The sequence below is a fragment of the Melozone crissalis genome, unplaced genomic scaffold, assembly GCF_028551555.1.
Source record: "Melozone crissalis strain CALT ecotype California unplaced genomic scaffold, PUWL_Pcris_2 ptg000033l_1, whole genome shotgun sequence".
Classification (NCBI taxonomy): Eukaryota; Metazoa; Chordata; class Aves; order Passeriformes; family Passerellidae; genus Melozone; species Melozone crissalis.
The window spans coordinates 10,500,464-10,524,583 of record NW_026535811.1 but is presented as its reverse complement, the minus strand read 5'-3'; the positions used below and the strand labels follow the sequence as shown (position 1 = coordinate 10,524,583).

General features: G+C 37.1%; 2 protein-coding genes across 2 annotated transcripts in view; one reads left to right on the top strand and one right to left on the bottom strand.

Annotated features, from left to right (window-relative positions):
• Window positions 1–1,055: 1,055 nt before the first annotated feature.
• NUP37 (nucleoporin 37) lies at window positions 1,056–22,180 on the bottom strand. Its single transcript, XM_054281988.1, has 10 exons — window positions 22,130–22,180; window positions 20,453–20,672; window positions 18,662–18,786; window positions 17,602–17,674; window positions 13,916–14,010; window positions 5,876–5,966; window positions 3,629–3,810; window positions 2,687–2,737; window positions 2,184–2,277; window positions 1,056–1,401 (listed from the first exon to the last, which is right to left on the bottom strand). Exons 2-10 carry the CDS (start codon window positions 20,606–20,608, stop codon window positions 1,288–1,290), a joined length of 981 nt encoding a protein of 326 aa, XP_054137963.1. The 5' UTR covers window positions 20,609–20,672; window positions 22,130–22,180; the 3' UTR covers window positions 1,056–1,287.
• A 1,001-nt stretch (window positions 22,181–23,181) lies between these two features.
• The window catches only part of PARPBP (PARP1 binding protein), a 35,990-nt gene continuing 35,051 nt past the window's right edge, over window positions 23,182–24,120 (top strand). The window contains exon 1 of the mRNA XM_054281881.1: window positions 23,182–23,576. Within this exon, the coding sequence (XP_054137856.1) occupies window positions 23,427–23,576 (150 nt within the window). The 5' untranslated portion in view covers window positions 23,182–23,426. The remainder of the gene's footprint in view (window positions 23,577–24,120) is intronic.

Sequence of the window (24,120 nt, the reverse complement as noted above, 5' to 3'; positions counted from 1 at the left end):
AGTGGATATATTCTGCACAGACAGGAGCTGTGTGAAGTTTTCTCTGAGGACAGAAAACCTCACGTCTGTTTCAATTCCATTACACACCAAAAGGATAACAGTGCCTCAGGTCAATCCTTCCACCCAGAGGCACAAAGATTCTTAGCTACAAGTGAATTAAACCTCCCCTTAAGCTGCTATCTCTGCTCAGACAATGAATACAAGATAAACAGAGCACTGTTACCTTGCAATACCTGCTTATTTTACAGTTTAGGCACACACCAGTCCACTGCAGCTTATAAGGAACTTCATATTCATTTTAGGTAATTTTTGGTACCAGCTGGAAAGCAAAAGCTCTCAAGGATAAAGGATTATGAGAAATATAATATGGTCCTAGGTTTCAAAAGGTGACTGTAATTTCACTTATTGATGTCCTACTTCTGAACTGGTCCCACATAAATAGGAACAACCAAACGAATATTTTAAAATCTAACTACAGCTAATGAGGAGGGCTACAATGCTGTAAGGAGCTGCTACACTAGTGAAACATCCTGACATCCCTTCACTTGCAAAAGTATGCAAAAAAGATACTTAAGACAGGAGTTTTTTCTGTCTTCTTCTTTTAATTCTGTTCTGGGTCTTGTGTGGGAATGACAGGAAAAATATGTTTCTACAAAGCAGAATGCCTTTGATATTCCTGTAAAGACTGGAAGTAGAAGGCTGTAAGCAGAAAAAAAACCTCACTATCCTGATTGACAGGCCTAAAGTCGTCTTTAGAGAATAAAACTGCTTCAAATTATCATTCTGATTTTACCATCAGCTTCTTCACTGGTAGTGGTAACTAGTTTATTCAAAAACATCCAGGAACATCATTTTATCATGGTACACTACTGCATTTTTTTTTCTTATAAGATAGTCATGGTTGGCAAAGTTAATATTGAGAGGTGCTCTTTCTGTAGGTACTCTGCACAATATCAGGTATTTGAACTCTATTAACTAAATGAGATTATCAGAATGACATGCTGGGACACAAAATCTCTTTATAAAACTCCTGAAAAAAAAATTCACACCAAATACCATGTTTAAAAAGTACATTTTATTCTAATAGAAATAACCAAGACGTATGATAACCAATTTTTCAAAAGCTCTTGTACTTGCAAGCTAAAAATCAAACACAAGTGATTTGTATCTTGCTTTCTTCTTTCTTCTGTTGTTCAAGTGAAAACCGTCACAAAGAGTAAATTTCTTCATTTTACTAGAAAAAAGGCATTATGCTGTCAAGCTTCATATTGAAGGCAAATGATTATTTTACATTTCAGTAACCCAGAAGAAAATTTTATGGTCTCCTCCAACTGCACATAATGGAAGAGTTCTGTGCCATGTCAAACCAGATCCTACAGCTGCAGTTCCAGTAAGGATGGGCTGTAAAAAACAAAGAGAGAGAAAAACATCAATACAACTTCCCTTATAAATGATTTTTAAACTGCAAATATCAAGTTGCATAGACAAAAAACTAGCAGATTAAATACTCCTTAACAAATATAGTTAAAATACAACAGAAATTTTACTGAAAAATGTGAATCCCTGCTACATAGCTCCAGTAGCTGCTTATAGCAAAATATTCCTTAATAACAAATAGTTTCAACTCTTTACATTAGCATAAACACTATTATTATAAAGGCATGATATCAAACTTAAAAACTTTTTAAAATGAAATTACTTCTGTCATTTCAATGTATTCATAACTAGTATGTTTGGAGGTAATATTTTTATTGTAAGCATTGCAAATATATACTGACTCCAGCAAAATCAAAATATTTCCTATGCTTTGCATTTTCATTAATGATTTAAAATATAATTATAAAATTATATATAAAAATACACCACTAGGTGTTTTTAGCCTCCTAAGAACTAGAAATATTGCCAGATTAATTAAATATTAGGTTAAAGGTGTTTTCCTTCCCCTTAGACCTGATATGGCAAACCAAGCTAAAACATCTCTTATTGTCTCATTCTTCTAAAATAGCAGTTTTAAGTATGCACCAATTTTTTGTTCCTTAGCATGAATGCCACAAACCAAAATAAAATAAAATGGGTACACCAAGCAGCAGTTCTGAATGGTTTGGGCTAGTTTTTAATTGTAGCTTCTAAGTAAAATGAGTCTGATCTGAGGAGAACAGATGCAACTCCAGTCAAAAATTTACCTGGGGGTGTCCTAAATGATGAACCAGCAATTGAGTAGTTGTCTTTCCTGGATATCCAGTGGTTGCAAACAGATTTTCATTCACTCGAGACCACCTATGAATAAAATGAATCCACCCATGAATAAAATGAATATTCTTTCCAAATACCCCTGTCATAGCAGCAGAAGTGCACACAGAGTGGAGTTCTCTCCCTTGAGACTAACTATGAAGATGTCATGTCTTCTGCTAACAGCAGAGAAACAGATTTAGTGAATTAGCTTGTATATTATTCCCTACCCACAGTTCCACATGCAGAGTGTTGTAAAACAAACAAAAAAAAAAAAGTATCACATGAATGCTACACATATATACTAAATGTGGGTCATTCACAAATTTCACAAAATTTATACACCCAGTCCCCCTAAAAATGACTTAAGTGAGACACAACTAGGTTACTAAACTCACAACTGTTTGCATAGATCTAGACTTAAACAGATAAACCCCATAAATCAAGACATTTATACCTGAATAATCTGGCTCGGTCAACATGGACAGGTCTCTTATCCTGTGGATAACTAAAACAGACATTCAAGGTAAAAAACTGTTTTTCAAACAACTACAGCTCATACTATAAGTAGTAAAAGTACAGTGAAGGGGACACATTGTCTACTGTCTGTGAAGCAGCTGAGGGAAAACCAGAGCATTCCTGCAGCTTTAATCTCAATTTGGAGTAGGAAAACTGAAGTAGTTGTCCAGTTTATTATGGATCAATAGTTATCTACTTATGACTTGGAATGAAATTTTAACAAACACATACAAGTGAAAAGCAAACAGTAGCGAGATACTATCTCAAATGGACAAAAAGGCAATGTTACATTTTTAACATAAAATATTGATAAAGATGAAACAAATAAAGGGAGCGGTTTGCATCAATATCATAATTCCTGATAATTGCTTATTTATTTAGCTTATGCATTGGGCCTACAAAGATGAGTGAGGGGCTGGAGCATCTCTTACAAGGAAAGGCTGGAGGAGCTGGGCCTGTTCAGCCTCGAGAAGAGATGACTGAGAGGGGACCTCATCAAGGTCCATCTGGAGGGGGGTGTCAAGGGGATGGAGCCAGGCTCTGCTCCGTGCTGCAAGCAATAGGATGAACGCAGTGGACACAAACTGATGCACAGGAAGTTCCTGAACATGAGGAAGAAATTCTTTACTCTGCATGTGACCAAGCACTGGAACAATGCCCAGAGGGGGTGTGGAGTCTCCCTCACTGAAGATATTCACAATCCTGTGCCTTGTGCTCTAGGATGACCCTGCTTGAGGAGGGAGGTCGGACCAGCTGACACACTGTGGTCCCTTCCAACCTGATCCATTTGTGATTCTGTCACTGCCATGCTTTTTTAGCCAAGTACCTGCATTTCCTCATGAGGAAAATAAAGACATCTATGCCATGGGCATAAAAATACCTGGAGCGAGTGATATCCCAGATCAGCCAATCACTTCCAGCAACTGCTCCAATTTTAAAAGTATTTTTTAAACACCAGTCTGCTGACATCAGTGGTGTTTGTTCACACTCTAGGGAGAGAATGGCCTGCTGTGTAATCAGGTCATAGAACCGTATTGTCCCATTCTTCTCTGCCACCATCAGCTGTTAAAAGAAATTAATAGAATGTGGTAAACTTACAATGTAATAGAAATTAATTTTTTTCTACTCTATAAAAACTTAGAATACATTCAAATAAATATTAATAATACTAAATGAAATACAGTTCTTCACTTCATACCAGAAAACTTTCTCTTGGACACTCTGTAACCAATAAATAAAAACCACTTTATACTATTGCTACAACTTTATACTATTGCTACACCGTTACACATAATTACATTATTTCATTTCTATATGTCTATAGATATCTATGTGTATAATGTTGGTGGTTAGAAACACCAGCTCACAACCACCAAAGTTATTATTTTTACATTCAGCAGCTTCTGTTCTGAGCACAAAGAACCAACTGACACACAGTGCTGTAAAAAATAAAGGGTTGTCAAACACTGGAACAGAGCTGCCTGGAGAAGTGGTGGAATCACCATCCCTGGAGGTGTTCAAGAAATTACTGTATATGGCACTTAGTGCTGTGGTTTATTTGATATGATGGTGTTCAATCAAAGGTTGGACTCGAGGATCTTAGAGGTCTTTTCCAACCTAAATCTGTAACCACTCTTACTGATTTTATATAACAACTCTTACTTCATCCTCTAACAGTTTGCAACGTATTTTATCTAAACTTTTCCCATTACAGCAGTACACTCAAGTAGTTGTTAAGTACTGCAGAAAGAGCTTCCTGATTCAATTATAGAATCATAGAAGGATTGGGTTGGAAGGGAACTTAAAAATCCTCTAGTTCCAATCCTCTGCCATGGGCAGGGACACACTACTAGGCCAGATTGCTCAGGGCTCCATCCAGCCTGGTCTTGAACACTTTGGGCAACCCGTTCCAATGCCCACATGAGATTTTTCTTAATGAGGAGAAATGGTTTTCAGAAAGCCAAAGAAGCATAAAAAAATACTCAGTAATACCAGTTTGTTTGGAAAAACTGAACTGTCACCAAAACATGCTTTCCTGCAAACTAAAGGTCATGTTGCAGTAAGCAATTTGACCTGCAATAAGCTTTTCAGCAAGAACTAAATCCAGCAAGTTTTATGAGCGTTTGAAATGGGCTTTTCTTTTTAAAAACAAAAAACAAAAAGCAACCAAAAAACCCCGTGCCTGTCTCTGATAATGGTCAAAGAAAGACATTCTATTAATAACTAAGACTGTCATACTATTGCAGTATTTTTGGGAAAATCTATTAATTTTCTTGTGCTAACAAAGTTGCCCAGTAGCAAACAGCAGCTAACCCATTAAATTCTGATGCCACCTGAATCAACAGTTTTCCTAGTTAACAGTTTCCTTTCTTGGTAAGGACAGATATTGATATTGGTGGAAAGTGTGATGAGATTAGAGATCCTCATTCCCTGCTGCTGTGTAAATATTTTGATATCTTATTTGACTGCTTTTCTCTGTTTTAAGTATGTGCTTTTGTGGTAACCCAAACAACCATTTGTAGCTGCTTAAGGCAGTTATTGATAGGCACAACAGGAATAATAAATCCAAGACTGCAGGGACTAGATCATTAATGAAACTGGATATTTGGGTACTTCCCAGCTGATTAATCCTCCCCAGTACAATAATGAGATAAGTATAAAATCACAGTCTATTGATTTGATTTTTCAGAACATATTTCATACACTTCAAGCAAGAGCAACAACAAAAATGTCTCTTGTTAACTTCAAACAGATACTTTTCAAAGCTTGGCATGTTCTATAAAGAGTCTGTATTATTGGTGAACTGTGTTACCATGACTGAGAAAACTTGAGCTCTTCTCTGGTAAGTGTCAGTTAATAAGCAATCAGCAGAATAGTTATCAACAACTGATGTACCTAATCAAGAAGGAATATTTCTGATGGGAGGAGTAAGGGACTGAGGGTAAAATGACAAGAATGGCAATGAGAATTCATTCACAGTCCCTGCACATTAGCAGATCCAACCAATATCCACTTACAGTGTAAACTAGGTCCTAAAACTTTAATGTTACTACAGCATCAAAGATTCACACTTTAGGTGTGTCCCCCCTCCTGTTATTTTAAAGGTGGTGAGGGAGAAAACCACAACCTTAAAAGCCTCCTCAGGATGCCAGCAAACACTCATTCCAGAAGAACGTAAAACAAAATGGGCCTTCTCATTTCCTTCCAAATCCCAGACCCTGGGGAGAAAAGAAAGAAAGAAGGAAAAAGTAAAGTACTAAACTATTGCCATTTGACTGGAAATACATTAACTTTCAGTGCCTCAATGTGTTCACAGAGGAAGTGACCAAGTGAAATAGTGTTCATGCTGTATCATTTGAAGAAGTCATTGAAAGGGCCAGTGCTACAGATAATGTATTTTAACATTGATGAGCGAGGCAGAGCCTCTATTTAACAATTCAAATGATATGATATTTTAAGTTATCTAGACATGAAATCTCAGTGAGATGTTCCCATCTTTTCATAAGACAACACTACAGCCTTTGTACTATACCATAAATAGCAGTGGGGCAGTACAAAGCAGGAATGTCAGTGTTGGTCCAGTTGATACAAGGAACCTAAAATGAGGTACCAAACAACTTAAATCATTCATGTTGCCATGTAAAGGGCAAGGCCCTTTATTAAAGTATTTTGGCTGCCTAATCTAAGAGTTTCCCGTATTTCCTGGTAAAACAAGATTGAGTAATGGAAATATAAGAAACCAGAAATGAAGCTAAGGCAAACAGAAGGATCTGTGGCAGAGGTAACACTAACCAAGAAAGGGTCTTGGAGAGCTTTCAACAGGTAAATTGCATGTGCCACCTCTACCTTTTCTTTTAGAAACACTTACAGTACATATCTGGCAACTATAAAAAAATTAAAGAATCAACTGTATTTGGCCAATATGGATGGACAGGAAAGTGTAGTGCGGAAACACCAAAACTAGGTTAGGTGATGGGTGAGTTTTCTTTGGATGCGTTCAATAAGAGTGGTAATGAGCCATGGAGCTACTTTGTTTCTAAAATGCAACAAAACCAAAACTGAGACTATTTTACCTCATAGCCACTGCTCACTTCCCTCTTTTCCTACAAAATCCATAACTCAGTTGTAGGACAAAGACATCACAGTTGTGAACATCAGTCTGAACCACAAGGCTACATGTTATTTATATACATTTGGACACTGAAACATACACATATATCCTTCCTCTCTGACATGCAAAACTTGAGAAACAGCCAATTTTTAAAGTAGTGTTCTGCCCAGTCTTTTGAGCTAGATGAGTGGCTACGTACTATTATTGTTTATTCTAGAGGATTTTTGCTGACTTCCTCCAGACTTTTTCAGTTTATATCTCACCAGGGTGCTTAGAGGCTTATATTTAAGAGATTTAAAAAAACTCTTAACCAATACATCATAAGTCTAGACAAAATATATGGGAATAAAGTAAATATATTTAATGAACAATGTTGTTTTCTTATGCCAAACCACAAAAGATCAAATATTTGTTCTCCCTGTAGAAAACACAGGGTCTCTAATCTTGAAGAATCAGTGAGCTTACTAAAAAACGTCAAAACAAAAACCTGACAAGTGTTTAAAAAATGAAATATCTACTTGATTAGGTAATTTAGAAACATACAATACTTTTTTCTACTGCCAAAAATTTTGCCTTGTAGATTTGTCCAAGTCAAATCAACACTCCCCATGTGTATTTACTGTGCAGGGAGAAAATTATGATACAAGAGAAGATGGTGAATCATTTTGGCAGAAGGAATATGCCATTATGTTTCCTTCCCTGAAGTGAGTGATGTTATTAGGTGTTGAGACAGAAATTTATGCTTTTTACCTTCATAACTTTGTTATTTATAAAGTTACCCAATTTGTAGTTTTTACTTTGTAAGAATGGCAGGACTGTTAGTAACAAACAGTATGGAGAGGAGAAGGGCTAAAAGCCTCTTTTATATTTTCTTTATTGATACCAAAGATAAAATTATTTAGTTTTGGGGAAGAAAAACCCAAAACACTCAAAACACAAACCAGGCGATACATATCAAGATAGATCCTTGTCTGAATGCATCATGTCTATACAATTACATATGTGTTCAATTAACTCCTGTCACTATTTCTTTGTGAAAAAAATCAAGTAAAAAACATGCAAACCCCAACAATTTAGCCAAACTGATTTTCAACTCCTAAATTACTCGGTAATCATAACCAAATCAGCTACAGATGCTGTCTCCCCATTTTGTCCACATTCCTATCACATAAATCAATCCAAAAAGACTGAGGATTTTGTCTCCCATTCAAAGCTCTTGAAACTTTACTAACACTACCATAATTTTATACCAAACTAACATAACTGTCTGTTTTTCTCCAAACATCTTTTTTAACCCTGCAATGTGTCACTCTCTTACTACTTCTCTTCCAACCAGCTATCGTGGCATAGGCTTGTCACTGAGCTTAAGGCATTTTTTTCTGGTATTTAAACAAAAATCCACAAAAATTTAGTGGAAAAAAGTTTGAATAAACACAGTTGAAATAAGTTTGATTAATGTATAGTCTCAAAAATAACATCTAATCTTCTCAGTAAAATAATTATTTTTTGAGTAACTAAGGACTGAGAAATTATTTACTGCAGTACTCAGAAAACTTAAACCAACTCAAGTACAGACAGTTGCAAATGCTGTTAAAGAAAATTCTTGAGATACTAATACCTTTCTCTTGTCACTCAAATCCTGTAACTAACAAACCAATGAAAACTGCACTTATCTAATGCCTTTAAGATACTCAAATTCCATTTACCCAACTATATTATATCTTGTATGCATGAAAATGGATGCATATGTGCAGCAATGTCATCATACAGTGGACTTCTGTTACAGCTGGCAAAGTACCTCATTAGAACTCTGAAAACTTGTGGCAATGGAAATGATCCTTATTTTATCTTCTAATTTTCTGAATTATGAATAATTCTAACTAGCAGAACCAACTGCTAATTGTTGCAATAATGAATGAACTAACCCAGATTACAATCTTCAGGAATTTCTCAAAACCCCAGAAGATGGAAGTAAAAATGGGAATTCTTCCAACAAAAGATTTCTAACAATTTTAGTGAGTGGTGGGGGCTAGAAGAAACTTTGACATCTGATTCCAACAAAGCATGATAACTATACTTGGTCCATTACTCAAAGATTACTCCTGTAATCAACAGGAGTTTTGTTGGTTTTTTTTTTAATATCTAATACATTTCTTTATATCTCCATCAGACATATTTCATGTGCGAGTAAAATCCTATCACTCTTGAAAAGCCAAGAGGACTATGGAGAAGGGCAAGTTTCCTGTTCCTGAGATCACACAGAGATGAAGTTATTCCTCACTGAGCACAAGGAGTGAGGAGAAGATCTCAGAAAAGGAACATGAAAGTGCAGAGATTGGGAAATACTGCAGAGAATACAAACAACCAACACTGGATTTCTCTAAGATCTTCTGCTAACTCCATATGGATTTGGCTATCACAGATCTGGAGGGTACCAGGCAGGACATGAAAGGCTGAAGCAGAATTGTAGAGATTCCTCTGTCTGGTCAGAACAAGAGAAAGGTGTAATATTTAAGTTTTTATGAAGTCTTTTCACGGAAGAAATGTACAAACATTCCTTCAGAAAGCTGACCCATGTTCACCATTTTCTTCTGGGATCAAAGGAAATGTCACTGTTTCTAAAGAATTAGTGATTAGAGTATTTCAGATCTTGGCATTAGAAAACATGTTGTCTCTAGCTTCTTGTAATATCTACTTGGATATGCAATCAGTAGATTGGTATATTTCTCACTGCTGACTGTGGGCTGCAATCATACACTGCAGTTGGTAGAGGCAGGAGAAGCAGTGCAGTATCTCCTCTTCACTAGTACACATTTCAGGCCATGCACACATAGAGCTAAGTCCAAGAAACACACATTTCTACTACTACTACTGAAATACCTTTAAAGTTATCTGATGCAAAACCAGAGACCATGCAGCATTTTTGAAAAAAAAAAAAAAAAGTGACACTTCAGTTCTGTCCTTTCAACCAGAGCAAAAAATGCCCGTTGAGAGCTACCAGCTAATTGTTCCCCATGTGGATATAACACTAAATGCTTCTGTGGTAGGACTGCTACTGAGAAACTCAACTACCAATTCTGCTGCTGGCTTTCTAAAATATAAAAAAAACTTCTAAACAAATCTAAGGTAATGATTTCTATTTAAAAACAATTTATAGACTAGACTACATTCTAGGGCTGTGTTACTCTTAACATAAGCCATAATGTGTCACAAAGGAAATTACTCCATCATCCTCATATTTTGAAGACTTCCTAATGAAAAGTTTATTAAGATTACACTGAAATAATGTTCAAAACATTTGACCCAGAAAGCTTTTGGTTTTTTTTTTTTTAAGCTGACAGGAGACCAGTTAATTCTTGCACTGTCCAAAACCAGCTGGTTAATGCATTGTGGCTGTACAATGTAACAGAATTGTGTAAGACTACATACAGAGATGCATACAAGTGTGCAAATTCAAAGACTGGACTCTGAAAACAATTCAAGACTTGTTTATTTTCATAAATTGTAATGCAGAACTAGCTTGATAAAATGTAACCAGCATACCTCAGAAAGAAGAAGTATTTTGGTATGACAACTTTCATAAAAATTTTGACAGAAATCCATATTTGACTGCACTAGGAATGGGAAAATGCAAATAGAACATAGTTTTGGAGGCAGAAATAAGTGATAATGACCACTTTTCAACATAGCCAAAAACTGAAATATTTATTGAATAATCAAGGTAAGATTCAAGTGCAATGTGTGCTGGCAATAAATTAAAGAAAAGAAAAAAAAAAAAAACCAAAAAAACCCCAAAACAACCCAAACAAACAAACAAAAAGAAAAACCCAGGAGTTACCATTAACTTTCCTTCATATTGTCTAGAGAAAAATCTACAAAAAATACCTAGGGCATGAGAGTACCATGTAAAAAATATGCTACACATAAACCCCTTTAAAACCAGATGAAACACTACAAAGCATTCTAAAACTATAGTTAATTTAGCTTTCAGTGACATCAAACCTTGCCCCCTAATCCCTGGTTAGAGAACAAAACTAATCCTCTCATGGTCTGGCATTTATTCTACATGCAACAGAGAAGGCTGAACTTCAGAGTGACTGATGAATTAACAAAGTTCTCTATGAAGCGATGTGAGCCATGGCCTAAGGAAATGAACAGAACTCAGAAAGGAATCAAAAAGCAAGTACAGTCACAGATAACGTGGAAGATAATTCAACTATACACTCTTTTGCACTCAAAAAGAGAGGAAAAGGATGTAGTTTAAGAATAAGCGAGAGTGAGGGAGAGAAAGGGATGGATGAGTCTTTTTCAGCTTTTCAAAATACAAGCCATTCCAGCACTCGATGACCAGAAGAAATTGCCATGCTAGTATTTTTAAGGGTCTGACCTGTCAGACCTTTCAGTTCCACCTGAGGAGGGAGTATGAGGTGATTACCAATCAGACTGAATTAACCTTTTGAGAGTCAAGAGGTTCATTTTTAGCATGGATATGAGATTAGTGGGTTTTGATAAGATGGCATTTTGCATTAAGTAATTCCAGAAACACCAGGTCTTTAACCACCAATAGTGAGTGGAGTGTGTCAGTTGAACTCGTGGCGTTTTCCAAACATTCCCCAGAATTTTTTGGTTTCATTAAGTATCAGAACGAAATCATTTGCACATCTGAATCTGTGCAGGCTACTAGACTGCTGGGAAGGATGAAAGTTTGACAAGGAAATTTAACAGATATGTATGCTTGGCAGAAAGATTTTTGAATATAGAATCTCAAGGAGGAATAGAAATGAAAGCAAGTTTTGATATAGAAGAATTGCTGAACCAGTCTTACTGGATAACAAAGAAGGCAAAGGGTATGTTAGTTAGAAGGGGTATTTATGGCTTAGAGCAAAGGATAAATCCACCTCAAACAAGATGATGTTTTTACCAAGCAGAAAGATGGCACAGGCAAACAAGCCTGCCAATGTGGCAAGTAGAAAAAAGGTCTCAGAATTTTCTACTGCAATAAAACTGAAAAACAACTTCTAGCTTAAACTGTAATGTACTAACTTTTAGTGACTGGAGAATAGTAACATGAATATGGTAATTATAGTATACTGCCTTATCATTTCAAGAAGTTAGATGGAATATTCCTTAAAGCTACCATAACACAGATGACCACTGCAATTATTTTTAGTGCAGTTCTACTTCAGAGCTGCAAAAAAGTTTTGAGTTGTGAGACCAAGGCCATTAAAGACCATGTGCAAGAAACGAGAATTCCTGAGTGACACAGCAGCAACTTAAAGGTAAGAACTTTGGATATAACCAGTATCCAACTTACACTGTCTGTCCTCCAGCCAAAATGACTGAACTCCACTCAGAGATGTCACAGTTGCACCAGCTTGTGGCAAGACTATTTAGTGGGTGAAAACTGAAAATCTTACTTCCCTAGAGGGTTCCGATGAACTTAAACCTAAAATTTCTCTTGAGTGAAAACCATGGAAGACCTAACCATGCTTGTATATAGTCAGTACATACTGAGAAGTTGTTTTAAAAATTTATTCAGACTTAAAAGTGGAACTCAAGACTTGCACTAATTGTTCTAGAACTTTATTCCACAGGTATTAGCAGATTTTGTTTCCTAAGAACAATTTCAGGAGAGAAATTCAGTTCAGACAGAAGAATTATTCCTCTTCTTACATTAACACTGAAGCAAATTACAGAGTAAGTAAAGAATAATTTTGGTAAGTCCCAAGGAATGCATTTTCCATTAGTTTTGAAAGTGTAACTTTTAAATTCAATAGAAAAAATCTTCATGCCCCACATGCATGAATGGAAAAAATAAGAACTCAAGTAGCCAAAAAAATCCTACTTATTTCCCATGGCTTTTAACCAAAGACTTTATGGTTTATGGCATAAAATGTCTTTCACAGGTACTAAGCTGCGATCTTGTTAGTATATATTAATTACATACATTTTAATTCCCTTTAAATTAGTATCAATTAGACAACTGGTTTTAAAACACTTTTCTTTCATCCCAGGAAAGCTGAGCATTTCCTAAAAGAAACAGGAAAAGGCCACAGAGTCAAACAGTTTTTTACTGAATAAGCCAAATATGAGTTTAGATTTAACAAAGAAATAAAGGATACGAAATCAATGAGAAGAAGATACAGCTAAGTCATACATTTCTACTATTCATTCCTAATGATTTTGTTGGAAATACTGACTAGCCATCCATGGAAAAACTGCCTACTCATCAGAGTAAAGAAAGTCAAAGATGATGATGCTTTCCCAACTCTCTTGCTGCCCTACTGCAATGACCTGAAAGCCTGCACAGCCCTCCTGACCTCTCCAGCTGCACTGGAGGGGTAAGAGGAGCAGCTTGACAGATTCTTGCACATTACTAGAACATGGGTGACCTTCTGACAAGGACAAACTCCTGCATCAAAAACCTTTACCCAGCAGGCTTCAAAGCATTCAGCCATGCTACCCTCCTACTTCCAGTTATAAGTATCCAAATTCCTGGGTTTGAAGCAGCTGTAATCATGGTATTTTGAGCTGCCAGTACCACTGCATTAGGATGGTGCTGTCTTCAGGCAATGTCATCCCACCCCCTGGTAAGGCTAATACATCTGGGTAGATGGACAAGTTCACATTCTACTTTCACTGACTTTAAACTTGACCCACCTGACGACAGAAGACATAGAGAAGGTCTGTACAATTCAGCACTGAGCTGTATGTGTCTGATCTCTCCTATTCTCATTTTATTCCTATCCCAGAAGGGGGAAAATAGTGTATGCAAATCCAAGACAAAGGTTTTCTTCATTTTGAATCTAGCTCATTTAAAATATTGCTTTGAAAAAAGACAACCCACAAATCACAACAAAAAGCCAGCCTACAATTTAAGTTAACAAGAATAGTCCATTTCTTATCTTGTTAATGGACTAGTCTTGTTAGAGGGCCATGAAGGTACACAAAAAATAAAATATAAGTACTTATTTATTTAAGTGGGCATATAAAAAATTCACAGATAGAATAAGTCCAATACTAGTTTTTCAATAGTGTTTTGAACAAAATGCATACCTGCAGGTGTGATCATCACTTACACTTGCAATTTCTTGACCTTCATTGGGAGCAAAGACCAGATCATTAATGTAATCTGTGTGGCCATCAAATGTCTGCCAAGCAGAAAAGAGAAACACTTTTACCTTAGAGCTGACTGTTCCACCAATGTATTTAACAGACCCGCTAATGGAAAGATATGTGTTAAGATAAAACTATAATTTTAGTACAAGGTAAAAACAGTTTTTATCAGTAACTGGATTTCTTTAAAGTATCTAATTCGTGTGTAGATTCATACTGCAGGTGAAAAGATCCCTCCCACTACTCCTTGTAGGTCAGTTTGATGCTTTTGTTTGACAGAGATCTGAGATTCACACCAGAGCTTTTTATCATTTCTTCAACCACTGAATTTAGAAGGTAGAAGATAGTAAATCTCAGAATGGAAGAGGAGAATGACCAGGCAATGAATGCATGATCTACCTACATGAAAGAACTCTACTGGTAAGTAACTCTGATCTCTGAATCTCTCATTAAATACACCTGTGGTGTTTTTGAAAGAAATCTCACAAAATTTTAAGCCAGGCAAATTTCCACGTGTAGATGTATCTGTTCCACCCTCTTCTATTCAGTCTCACTGATTAAGTCTCAAGGCACAGCTGCTTTTGTTTTGCCCAGCAAGGTATCATAAAAATGAGACAAAAATATCCTCCTGATAACAGCATGAGACTGAGAGATTGCAGAGGAAAACAAGGTTGAATGAAAACAAGCTCCACAGTTTTCTCAAAGAAAAACACACCACCTTTAAGTGTAGCTATTCTGAGGAACAAATGCAGAACAGATAAAAAAAGAGAAAATCTCAAGCACGCACAATAACTAAATCCCCCTCTCTAAAAGTTTTAAGAATGCCTCATCAATTCAATACAGAAACATTTTCAGCAGCCAACTTATTTTTTTCCAATATTTTTTCCATTATTTTATTAAAGCCTAATGGATTATACTAGAACTAATAGGCCCTAAGATGATGCTAAACTATTTAGACAGAATGCCAAGTCTTTTGACAATTTTCAGCATTCTGAATTCAAATATCCTGCCTCATTTTACTTCTACAGTTCTGATGAAATATGCTTTTTATTAAGCAAAATTTGAAACAGGACAAGGAAGCCATAATTCACTTCCAAATGAAAACCTCAAAAGAAGAAAAAGGTTTCACGAAGATCCATCAGGCATATTTTACCTTTTGTTTTTTTGTTCTGGGCTTGATCCAGCCCATAAATTTTGGATTAGTTGTGTCGACAGAGTAATGGAAAACTCAAGTGTGCTTCAAGTTCCTTGTTGATAATTACATCAAGACAGTTTTTCCATGGGGAAAACAGAGTAAGGTTACTCTGTCTATCCCTCCAGAAGCAACACGTACTAATTGTTTACTATAAAAGACAAAATGTTCAGAGATTACATCCTGAACGTAGTCACATACTTCCTTCAGCTGTGTTTCCATGGTCTGGACCTCTCCTGAAGATCCCATGTGTCACAAGTGTGCACCATATAATAGATCAAAATTTTCCACATGTTCGTCATGAGTTCAACCTCAGGTTTATGAAATAGGTTTTCTGAGGTATCAGTTAACTGTTAATAAGAGGCCACTGTATCAAACTTTATTGAAAGCCAGATCAGCATAGCTCACCCAGAATTTGTGAACATCTGGGATTTTGCATGTGCTTTAAATCAGAGTTAGGTGTTACTTTTCCTGACAAGAAATCTAGAGTACAATAATTGTCCAGATATAAGAAATTAATTGATTACCAGAAATGGTTTTCCACACTTTATATCAAAAAACCCCAGAAGAGAGTCTCAAAGACAACTTTTACTGACATAAACACACTAGTCCACATTCTTTCTTTTTGTTAATGAGTTCCTCACTAACAGGTAATAATATGTATTCTTAGCTGTTTTCTGATTATTTTTAACATTAGACCCATATAAAATACAGTATGTATTTTTACTTTTTCCTCAGCCAGAGTACATCCTTACTAAAGTTCTTGGACAGCTAATTTCAGTGGTGGAGCTGGCATAAACAAAGCTAATAGCTTTACTGTTAAATTCAAGCCAACACTTCTCATTTGTATTGCATATGCACCAAACAATCATACAATCATTAAGGTTGGAAGAGACTTCTGAGATCTTTCTGAGATCACTGAGTCCAAACACGAATTTAACAGTGCCAGCTCCATCCCTAAGCACCAAATCTATAAGGTGAACACAGAGATCACACTGCTTCCCTGGGCAGCCTGTTCCAATGCTAGACCACCCTTTTACAGAAGAATTTTTTTCTAATACCCAATCTGAACCTCCTCTGGCACAACTTGAGGCCATTTCCTCTTGTCCTATCACTTGTTGGCTGGGACATTTGTTGGCTGACCCCCACCTGGCTACAGCCTCCTTTCAGGTGGTTGTAGAGGCTGTAAGGTCCCTCCCAAGCCTTCTTTTCTCCAGCTTGAACAACCCCAACTGGACTTTCCCTCAAAGAACTTTTGCTCCAGGCCCCTCACGAGCTCCACTGCCTTCTCTGGACATGCTCCAGCACCTCAATGTCTTCCCTGTCCTGAGTGGCACAAAACTGAAGAGAGGATTCAAGGTGCCAGGTACAGAGGGATAAACACTTCCTTCCTCCTGCTGACCACACTATTTCTTGTGGCCTTATTAACCAAAAATAAATTAAAAAATTAGAACTTAGATGTTGAATTTAGCTCACTAGAGTTTGTAGTACCAAATTTATCCCATTGTTTCATTATTTCAACTTATTATCGATCCATTAACTACTATTAAAGAAACTTTACATTCTGTTAAGTTAAAAGATTTAATTCACAGCATTAACATTAAAGCTTCTTGTCTGAAATTCACAAAACTGTATATATTACACAAATATATAACTTTAATATGGAATGACAGACATCAACTCAAAAGCAAACATCATAAAGAACTTTTAGAACTATTTTGTCAGAAATCCCACCAAGCTGACTAACTATGTCAGTTATCACAGCGCTCAGTGGCAAAATCATGTATGACCAACACTAAAAGAAGGAAATTAAAAGTATGTGCATGCATGAAGCAACACAAAAAGCATTTTCTTTCAAGACATTTAGTAGTATCCATCTTTATTTCTTATTCATTTATTCATTCTCAGTATGGCCACATAACTTACATCCACAATTCACTTAATTTCTGTATGACAAATCTTATTGTCTTACTAATATAAATTAACACACCAAAAATAAAAATCTGGTTTTTTCTCCTTTATACCCAATAAGCCACTCTCATCAAAAGAGGCACTATCATATTCTAAAGCAGTAAAAGCCAAGGAATCTCTCCCAAAAAAATCTCTCCCAATTTTTTTTTTATTAATTAGCTTTGCTTACTGTTAGCTAAGACCTCACCAAAAATCTTTACACTGGATAGCACAAACATCTAATTAACAGTAGTACCTGGATTGGGACATTGTTTCAAAGGAAGAATTTTGAAGAAATCAGAAGATCATGTAGGTGATAATTACAGAAATTCCCACTTTGAAGACAGAAAGGTACTTAAAATACAATTATTACCCTAGAGATGATGGACCTAAGATCTCTCACAAGTGGAGTAGAAGGATAGTTAAAGATTAGACTTTACTAAAAATGAAATAATCTTTTAAAAATCACACTACCTGCCCTTACCTTAAATTCATTCTTGTCCTGCAGGTCTGAAGTAAACAGCCTTAACTTCCTATCAGAAGCTGCAGTACAAAACCTACACTCAACAGACAAAAAAAAAAGGCTCATCAGTCAATCAACATTGCAACAGTTGCCTTTTAATCAGCTTTCCTTCAAAGCTGATTAAAAGGCAAATGTAAAAACCAAAAAATGCAAACAAAAAACCATATTTTGAAAAAACCCCAAAAGCATCGATCTTAACTTTTTTGCTTTGGCCACAAGCAGAGTTATAATTGGAGCTTATCTGTAAAACAGTGTGCATCAAGTGCCAAGAATACTTATTCAGATATTTTTACAAAGCCAAATCTGGATCAATTACCAATTACCTGAAATATCTCTCATAAATGCTGCTGAAACTTTCCTTTGAATAAGTTAAGTGGTAAGGCACAAAAACCAACCCTCATTATCAGTATTTTAAAATACCGAAATATAAAATTCAGAAACCAATTTCTATTTAACATATTTTAATCTAAAAGACTGCATAAAAATTGAGCAGTAAGCAACTATGGTAATTTTGAAGACTCAAACAAACTACTGAGTACATTTTAACTCAGAAGTTCACACTTAATAGCTAACTATCTTTCTAGATTTTCTAGATTTACACCTCAAAGGCTTTCACAAATAGTATCTACCTACACTGAAACACAGCACATGTGAAGCAAATCAGTGCAAATAGCTTTATAAAGGGGGCCATTCAAATGATGTCACATTCACTAAAGCTCTTAAAAGAAATGGTTTCTCTGAGATGTACAAAGAAACTATGTCTGAGGTCCATAAAAATAATTAAAAAGATATTATTTACAGCTTGTTCAGTAGGGAGAGGGTCAAGTGGCAACAAGGAGGACAAAAACCAAGCAAATGAACAAAAAAAGGATATAAGAATAAATACTGAAGAATTCAGAGATTCATCAGTGATTTCTAAGGAATTAGATTTCACTCATAAGCTTAGAAGAGTCCAATATTAAGGGTTTAGGGAAAACGGGTAAGAGACAAGGATTCACTGTAGTTGTTTATTGTCAAGTACCTTATCTGGGGAGGTATAGCATCAAGTCTAGTTTCAGGACTCCATGCTATGGCATCAACTCTGATTCCATGGTGAAATGTTCTTAGTGTCTTATATTGCATGCCTTCCACTTCTGCATCCTCCTCCTACAGAAATATTGCAGTTAGCTAATTCAGAACAAGGTCTTGGTGACTTCTAACAAATCAGATAACCACAAAATGAAAGGGCTTTCAAAATTACACATATTGGGATCTTTTCAGATCATAGCACCTGCAAAGTGAAAACCTGGAACATACAGAAAGCATTAACTTGAAATATTTAAGTACTTAGAAATACATTAAAGTATGAGTAAATTATGACAGATTGCAGTCTCAAGCCAGAGGCCAATGAAGAGCAGAAAAATCAGAACTGAGCTATGAAGATGCTGAGCTCATTGTCTGTACAACTAAGGCCACTTAGAACAGCATGGCAATTTAATTTAGCACACACTGCAGTGAGAAGAAGCAATGGGAACAAAAGCAAACATGTAATTTCATCTGTCTTCTCTCTGAGTTAACACCATGGAAAAATGCTGTCACTTCCAGAGAATCTCTTTTCAAACAGCAGGAGATAAAAAGGTGCCCTTTGTCATCTAATCCTAAATACAAGCTTGCTTATTCTTACCACTGGTCAGAACACCAGGTAACAGTAAAAATAAAACAAGATTTATGGACTCTGTCAATAAATTATGGACTCTGTCAATAAGCTGACCTCTAAAAAGCTTTTAAAAGTTTTCAGAACATCCAATGGAGCACCTCAAAGGATATTCCTACACAATTTTCTCTATGTCACAATTCTGCTTTAAGATAAAGAACCTCTCTACATAATGTAGAGGCCAAGCAGAACCCAGCTGAGGATGCATGAAATTACCCACAGTTTTTCAATGCTTCTCAACAGGAAGAAAGAATAACATCTTCCTCTCCTACTCTGAAATACTCATTGACTCCACATGTGGAAGGGAAGGGAGGATATGAAAATTATAGAAAAACACCTTGTGTCAGTGCTTGTCAAAATGTTAATTACTTCCTTTTCAAGGCCTACACCAGAAACAACGTAGTGAACAACACAAATGTCAGTATGTTTTTGCGGTTAGCACTAGGTGCTCTTCAGAAAATTTCCAACAGTAAGACCATGGGGAATAACAACAATAATAATAACAAAAATATCAGCTACACTATTAATCACAGTAGACAAATTACAAAAATAATATTGTATAATAAAGAAGCAAGATGAAGGAAAAAAGCTTAGAAATTCCAAGCAATTGTCTTCAAATGATTGTCAAGCATCTAGGCAAAAAGCCCCATTTTATTCAGTATAAAAATATATGATACTCAGTATTTTCCATTTTAAAATTTTTCACAATAGAACTGTAAATAACTTGAAGGTTAGAAATTTTACCGTTTCCAACAGTCTGTGAGGGAGATCCAGTAAAAACAATTGTGAGAAAAAAAATTTGTAAGTATTTCTACAGTTCGTTCTTATAAAGAAATACATACAAAATTAGCACAGATATACCAACATGTATTTTACATAAATATATATATATATATATACATATATATATATATTTCTACGTTATGTACTTATATATATTTATATTTTCCTGAAATACAAGTATCCTAGACTTGTTAGTGTAATAAACAAGTAAAATTCTCCCTTGTTTACCACAGGGAGAGGAGGAAACAGGAAAGTGACCAGAGTCTTCCTGCAGTAGAGATGCTGGCAAAGTCAGTTTCAGGGGCATGTTAGTTTCATCTGACAAAAACAACGAACCTGAAATCTGCAAGTCCCAACAACCACGTAATTGTTGCCACCATAAGCAATGAGGGAACATGAATCTCCACTGTCAAATGGATTGAATTTTACCACGTGCACATAATCCTCACAATCCACAGTGTAAGAAGTGTTTCTTGTAGAATCTTGCTTCATTTTCAGTCAACTAAGTCAAGGTATCACGGAAGTGATGTCTTCTTCAGGATGAAAATCCACATTCCTACACAAAAATTTAAAAAAAATTGCATGAATAAAAAATGTAAAGTATTTGTGGCAGAGCAAATAAACATTTCCTATAACATGTTCAAGAACACAAAAGCTGCACTTAAGCTTATTAGATGTAGCCTGTTTGTTTCGTCAATCAAAATATTTACTACACTAACATACATTCTTGCAATAACTGCAGATCTTGTGCTACTCTTGGCAAATCAAGACCAATACAAAAAAACCAAGCAATGCACACACTCCAAAAGAGTCACACACAGCATTTTAACATTTTCAACCAAATGAGAAGAAACAATATGTTGCTACCTTCAAATTCTCTTCACTTCTCTACCTCTTTACAGACTGTGTCTAAGTAAAAACTAAGTTAACCAAGGTTGTAAAACTAAATGAAAATACTGTTGTGCATTCAAACAGTTTTCATGAAAACCAGGATTCTGTGCTAGAACACAAGAGGCCAAGATACACAATTGATTTCAGAATCAATTCCTTTTGGTCTCAGTACAGATTTGATGTTAGTTTATGTCTTTTTGGTAAATCAGATCTTTAACTACACACTACGTGGAAAACCAGCTTGAAATCTCAGACCTTTGACAGATTTTGGTGTGTAAACGATTGGAAGATCTCAGCATCCAAGAATGGATGTCTTGCTTGGGAGCCAGCCAGGTCTGACAGAGGCATCCCTCAAACACAGAGAGGCTCTCCATAGTTGTGTTTTTGTGTATTAATTCATACAACAGTCCACTATATTACTGTAAATACTTCAGCCGTATAATCTGCATAGCTTTGCTCCTAAAGCCAAATGCAAGTTTTAATTCTATCAAAAGTTTTCTTCCTCCAAGGCTTCCCATGAACACAAGCCATTATAGAATCTTACAATGTCAAGGGGTTGGAATGGACTTTAAGATCATGTAGTCCCAAACCCTGCTGCCATGGGCAGGGATATCTTCCATCAGACAAGGCTGTCAATGCCTCATCCAACCTGGCCCTGAACATTGCCAGGATTGGGACATTCACATCCTCCCCAGGCAACCTGTTCCAGTGGCTAACCCTTCTCACCGGAAAGAATTTCTTCCTCTCATGTAAATAAAGTTTCCCCTCTTTCAGTTTGTACCCATTGCTCCCCGTCTTATCCCTACAGTTCCTGACAAAGTCTCTCTCCAGCTTTCCTGCAGTGCCACTTGAGATGGTGAAAGGTGCTCCACTCAAACTCTTCTCCAAGCTTTCTCAGCCCGAATTATCGGCCAACAGACCATCTTGAAAACACCAAGAGTATCATTACCTTCATTTCTTTAGGAAGCACGATTAGGGCAAACAGACCGCGTGGATGCGCGTTACCTCCCCCCATCCCTGCGCATCCTTTGCCCTCCCACTCCCTCCTTTTCCCTCCGGGGCCCAGCCAGGCTGCCCGAGTTCCCCCGGGCCGGGGGTGCCCCAACCCCGCTCCACACGCACCTCGGCGTCCCCGGCTCCCGTTCCCGCACGGTTCCCCGGCAGCGCCCGCCCTGGCCGGCGGCAGCGGCAGCGGCGTGGCTGCTTCCGGGGCAGCGGCCCCGCGCCCATTGGGCCGCGCGGCGGATTTGAACGCGGCCGCCGCGCCCCAGCCCGGCCCGGCCACAGCGGCAGCGGCAGCGCTGAGGGCACGGCAGCGTTCAGGGCATGGCTGCAGGACCTGGGGTGGCCCAGCCGGACCGCTCGGCCGCAATGGTAATGCCCATTCCGGCTTCTGGGTGTTAGCGACGGCTCCGTAGGGAGTTCGGGCTGTTTCGGTGTGAGCGACAGGTATGGTTCCCCCTCGGAAAGCTCGCAGGGTGGTGAGAAAAAAAAGCCATCTGAGAGGTTTTACTCTGCCCCACGCTGACTTTCACCCTCTGTGACCCACATGTCATTTTCACACTGTCAAGTCAAGTGTCCCCTTCAAGCGTTTTGGAGAGTGAGAAGTTGCTGTTGCAGTCGTGCTTGTTTCCCCATGTCCCCTGTCCTCCCTTGGCCATGCTTCCTCATTTTGGTACATTTCGTGCCAATAACAAAAAACAAACGCGCTGTGGGCTCTGCCTCAGCTGTGTGGGAAAAGGTCAAAAGTTGCGTTTTGTCTTCTGGAAGTCAATGGAATGGGTATTGCTCCTGTAGTGTTAGGAAACTTTGTTTCAGAAAAGAACAAGTTTAAAGGCGAATTTCTGTTACATTGTCGTGCACCTCGTCTTGACAAATGTGAGAGGCCAAAGCATGAAGTATTCCAATTATTGCTAGAGAAGATAATGGGTTGTAGAATTAAAAAAACCCATTTTTTTTAAAGGATAAGACTATATTGGTAACAAAAGTGTTTAGAATCGTCGGTGTTAGTAACTCTTATAAATATTAAATCTCTTTTTTTCCAGGTTTAAAACCTCCTCATAGACACTCATCCAAATGTATAGCAAATGCAGAAAGTACTGAAGACACTCTGAGGCTGCTTTTGGAGACAGAGACTCATATTTGTGATAACATTCTTTTATGTTGGCATAATGTACAAGGAAAGTAAGGGGTTCGTGAAGGCGTGACACACATAAGCACTTTTAACCCCTTATCTTCATAGTTGCTCTGTCACAGTGAGGGAAGTCTGGTTTAGTTGGAAGAGTTTATTCTGGGAACTTGGTCTTTAAGAAGATACAAAAGGGTCTGCACAGCTTGTAGGGAAGTGAAGACCTGCATATTCCTCTGGCATAGTTGTATTTGTTTTTCTCTTGATTATATCAGTCTTCTAGTCTAGACAATGGTTTCATTCCAGCAAAAAATTTTACACTTGGTGAAGTGTTTCAGAAGACAATGGCCTTTATTTTCCAACTCTGAAAGGACTACTGTATGTGGAGCAGACTGCATGTTGATGGCGTTACAACTGTCCATGGCTGAAGTCAATAAACAGGTTAGCATTCTTTTCAGTATCTTCCAACCATAGGCACCAACTTGAAATGACATTTTGGTTGTTTTCTTGATGTTTGTTAAAACAAGGTGTATCTGAGAGCCAGATGCAACAAGGCAAGAAAATGAATATGGTCAAGTGCACTATTGAAGCAGGGTTTAGAAAAAGGAACTGTGAGACAGATGGGAGGATGGAAGTGCTTTATGTGCATATTTGAGCTCCAGACTTTAAACACTAGTATATTTCTGCTGGCCATGTCACTTCTGTTTATTTCCATCCTATGTTTCTTTTGTGCTATAGACCAGCATGGGAGAACTATGGCATTTGGGGTGCATTTTTTTTTTCAGAGTGCTCCAAAAATATTTCTGAATGAATTTCTGTAGGGACCTGTAAGTTGTGAGTGTGTGCCCAGTACCAGTAGGGATTTTATGGCTTTCTCTGTTTGTGTACATGAAATGTCAAACGGTGAAGAGGAATTGTAACCCTAAAGTGTCTCTGAAAGAAGCATTATGGCTTGTCAGAGCTGGAGGATGTCTGAAACATACCA

Bases quoted from the DNA above. Each gene is read 5' to 3' on its own strand.
- NUP37 (XM_054281988.1), bottom strand. From the start codon at position 20,608: ATGAAGCAAGATTCTACAAGAAACACTTCTTACACTGTGGATTGTGAG. The intron at 2,738-3,628 runs GTATTTTTATGC...TGTCTGTTTTAG, and splicing joins TGGGATATCACTCGCTCCAG to TTATCCACAGGATAAGAGAC. The intron at 2,278-2,686 runs GTATAAATGTCT...TTTTATTCATAG, and splicing joins GACCGAGCCAGATTATTCAG to GTGGTCTCGAGTGAATGAAA.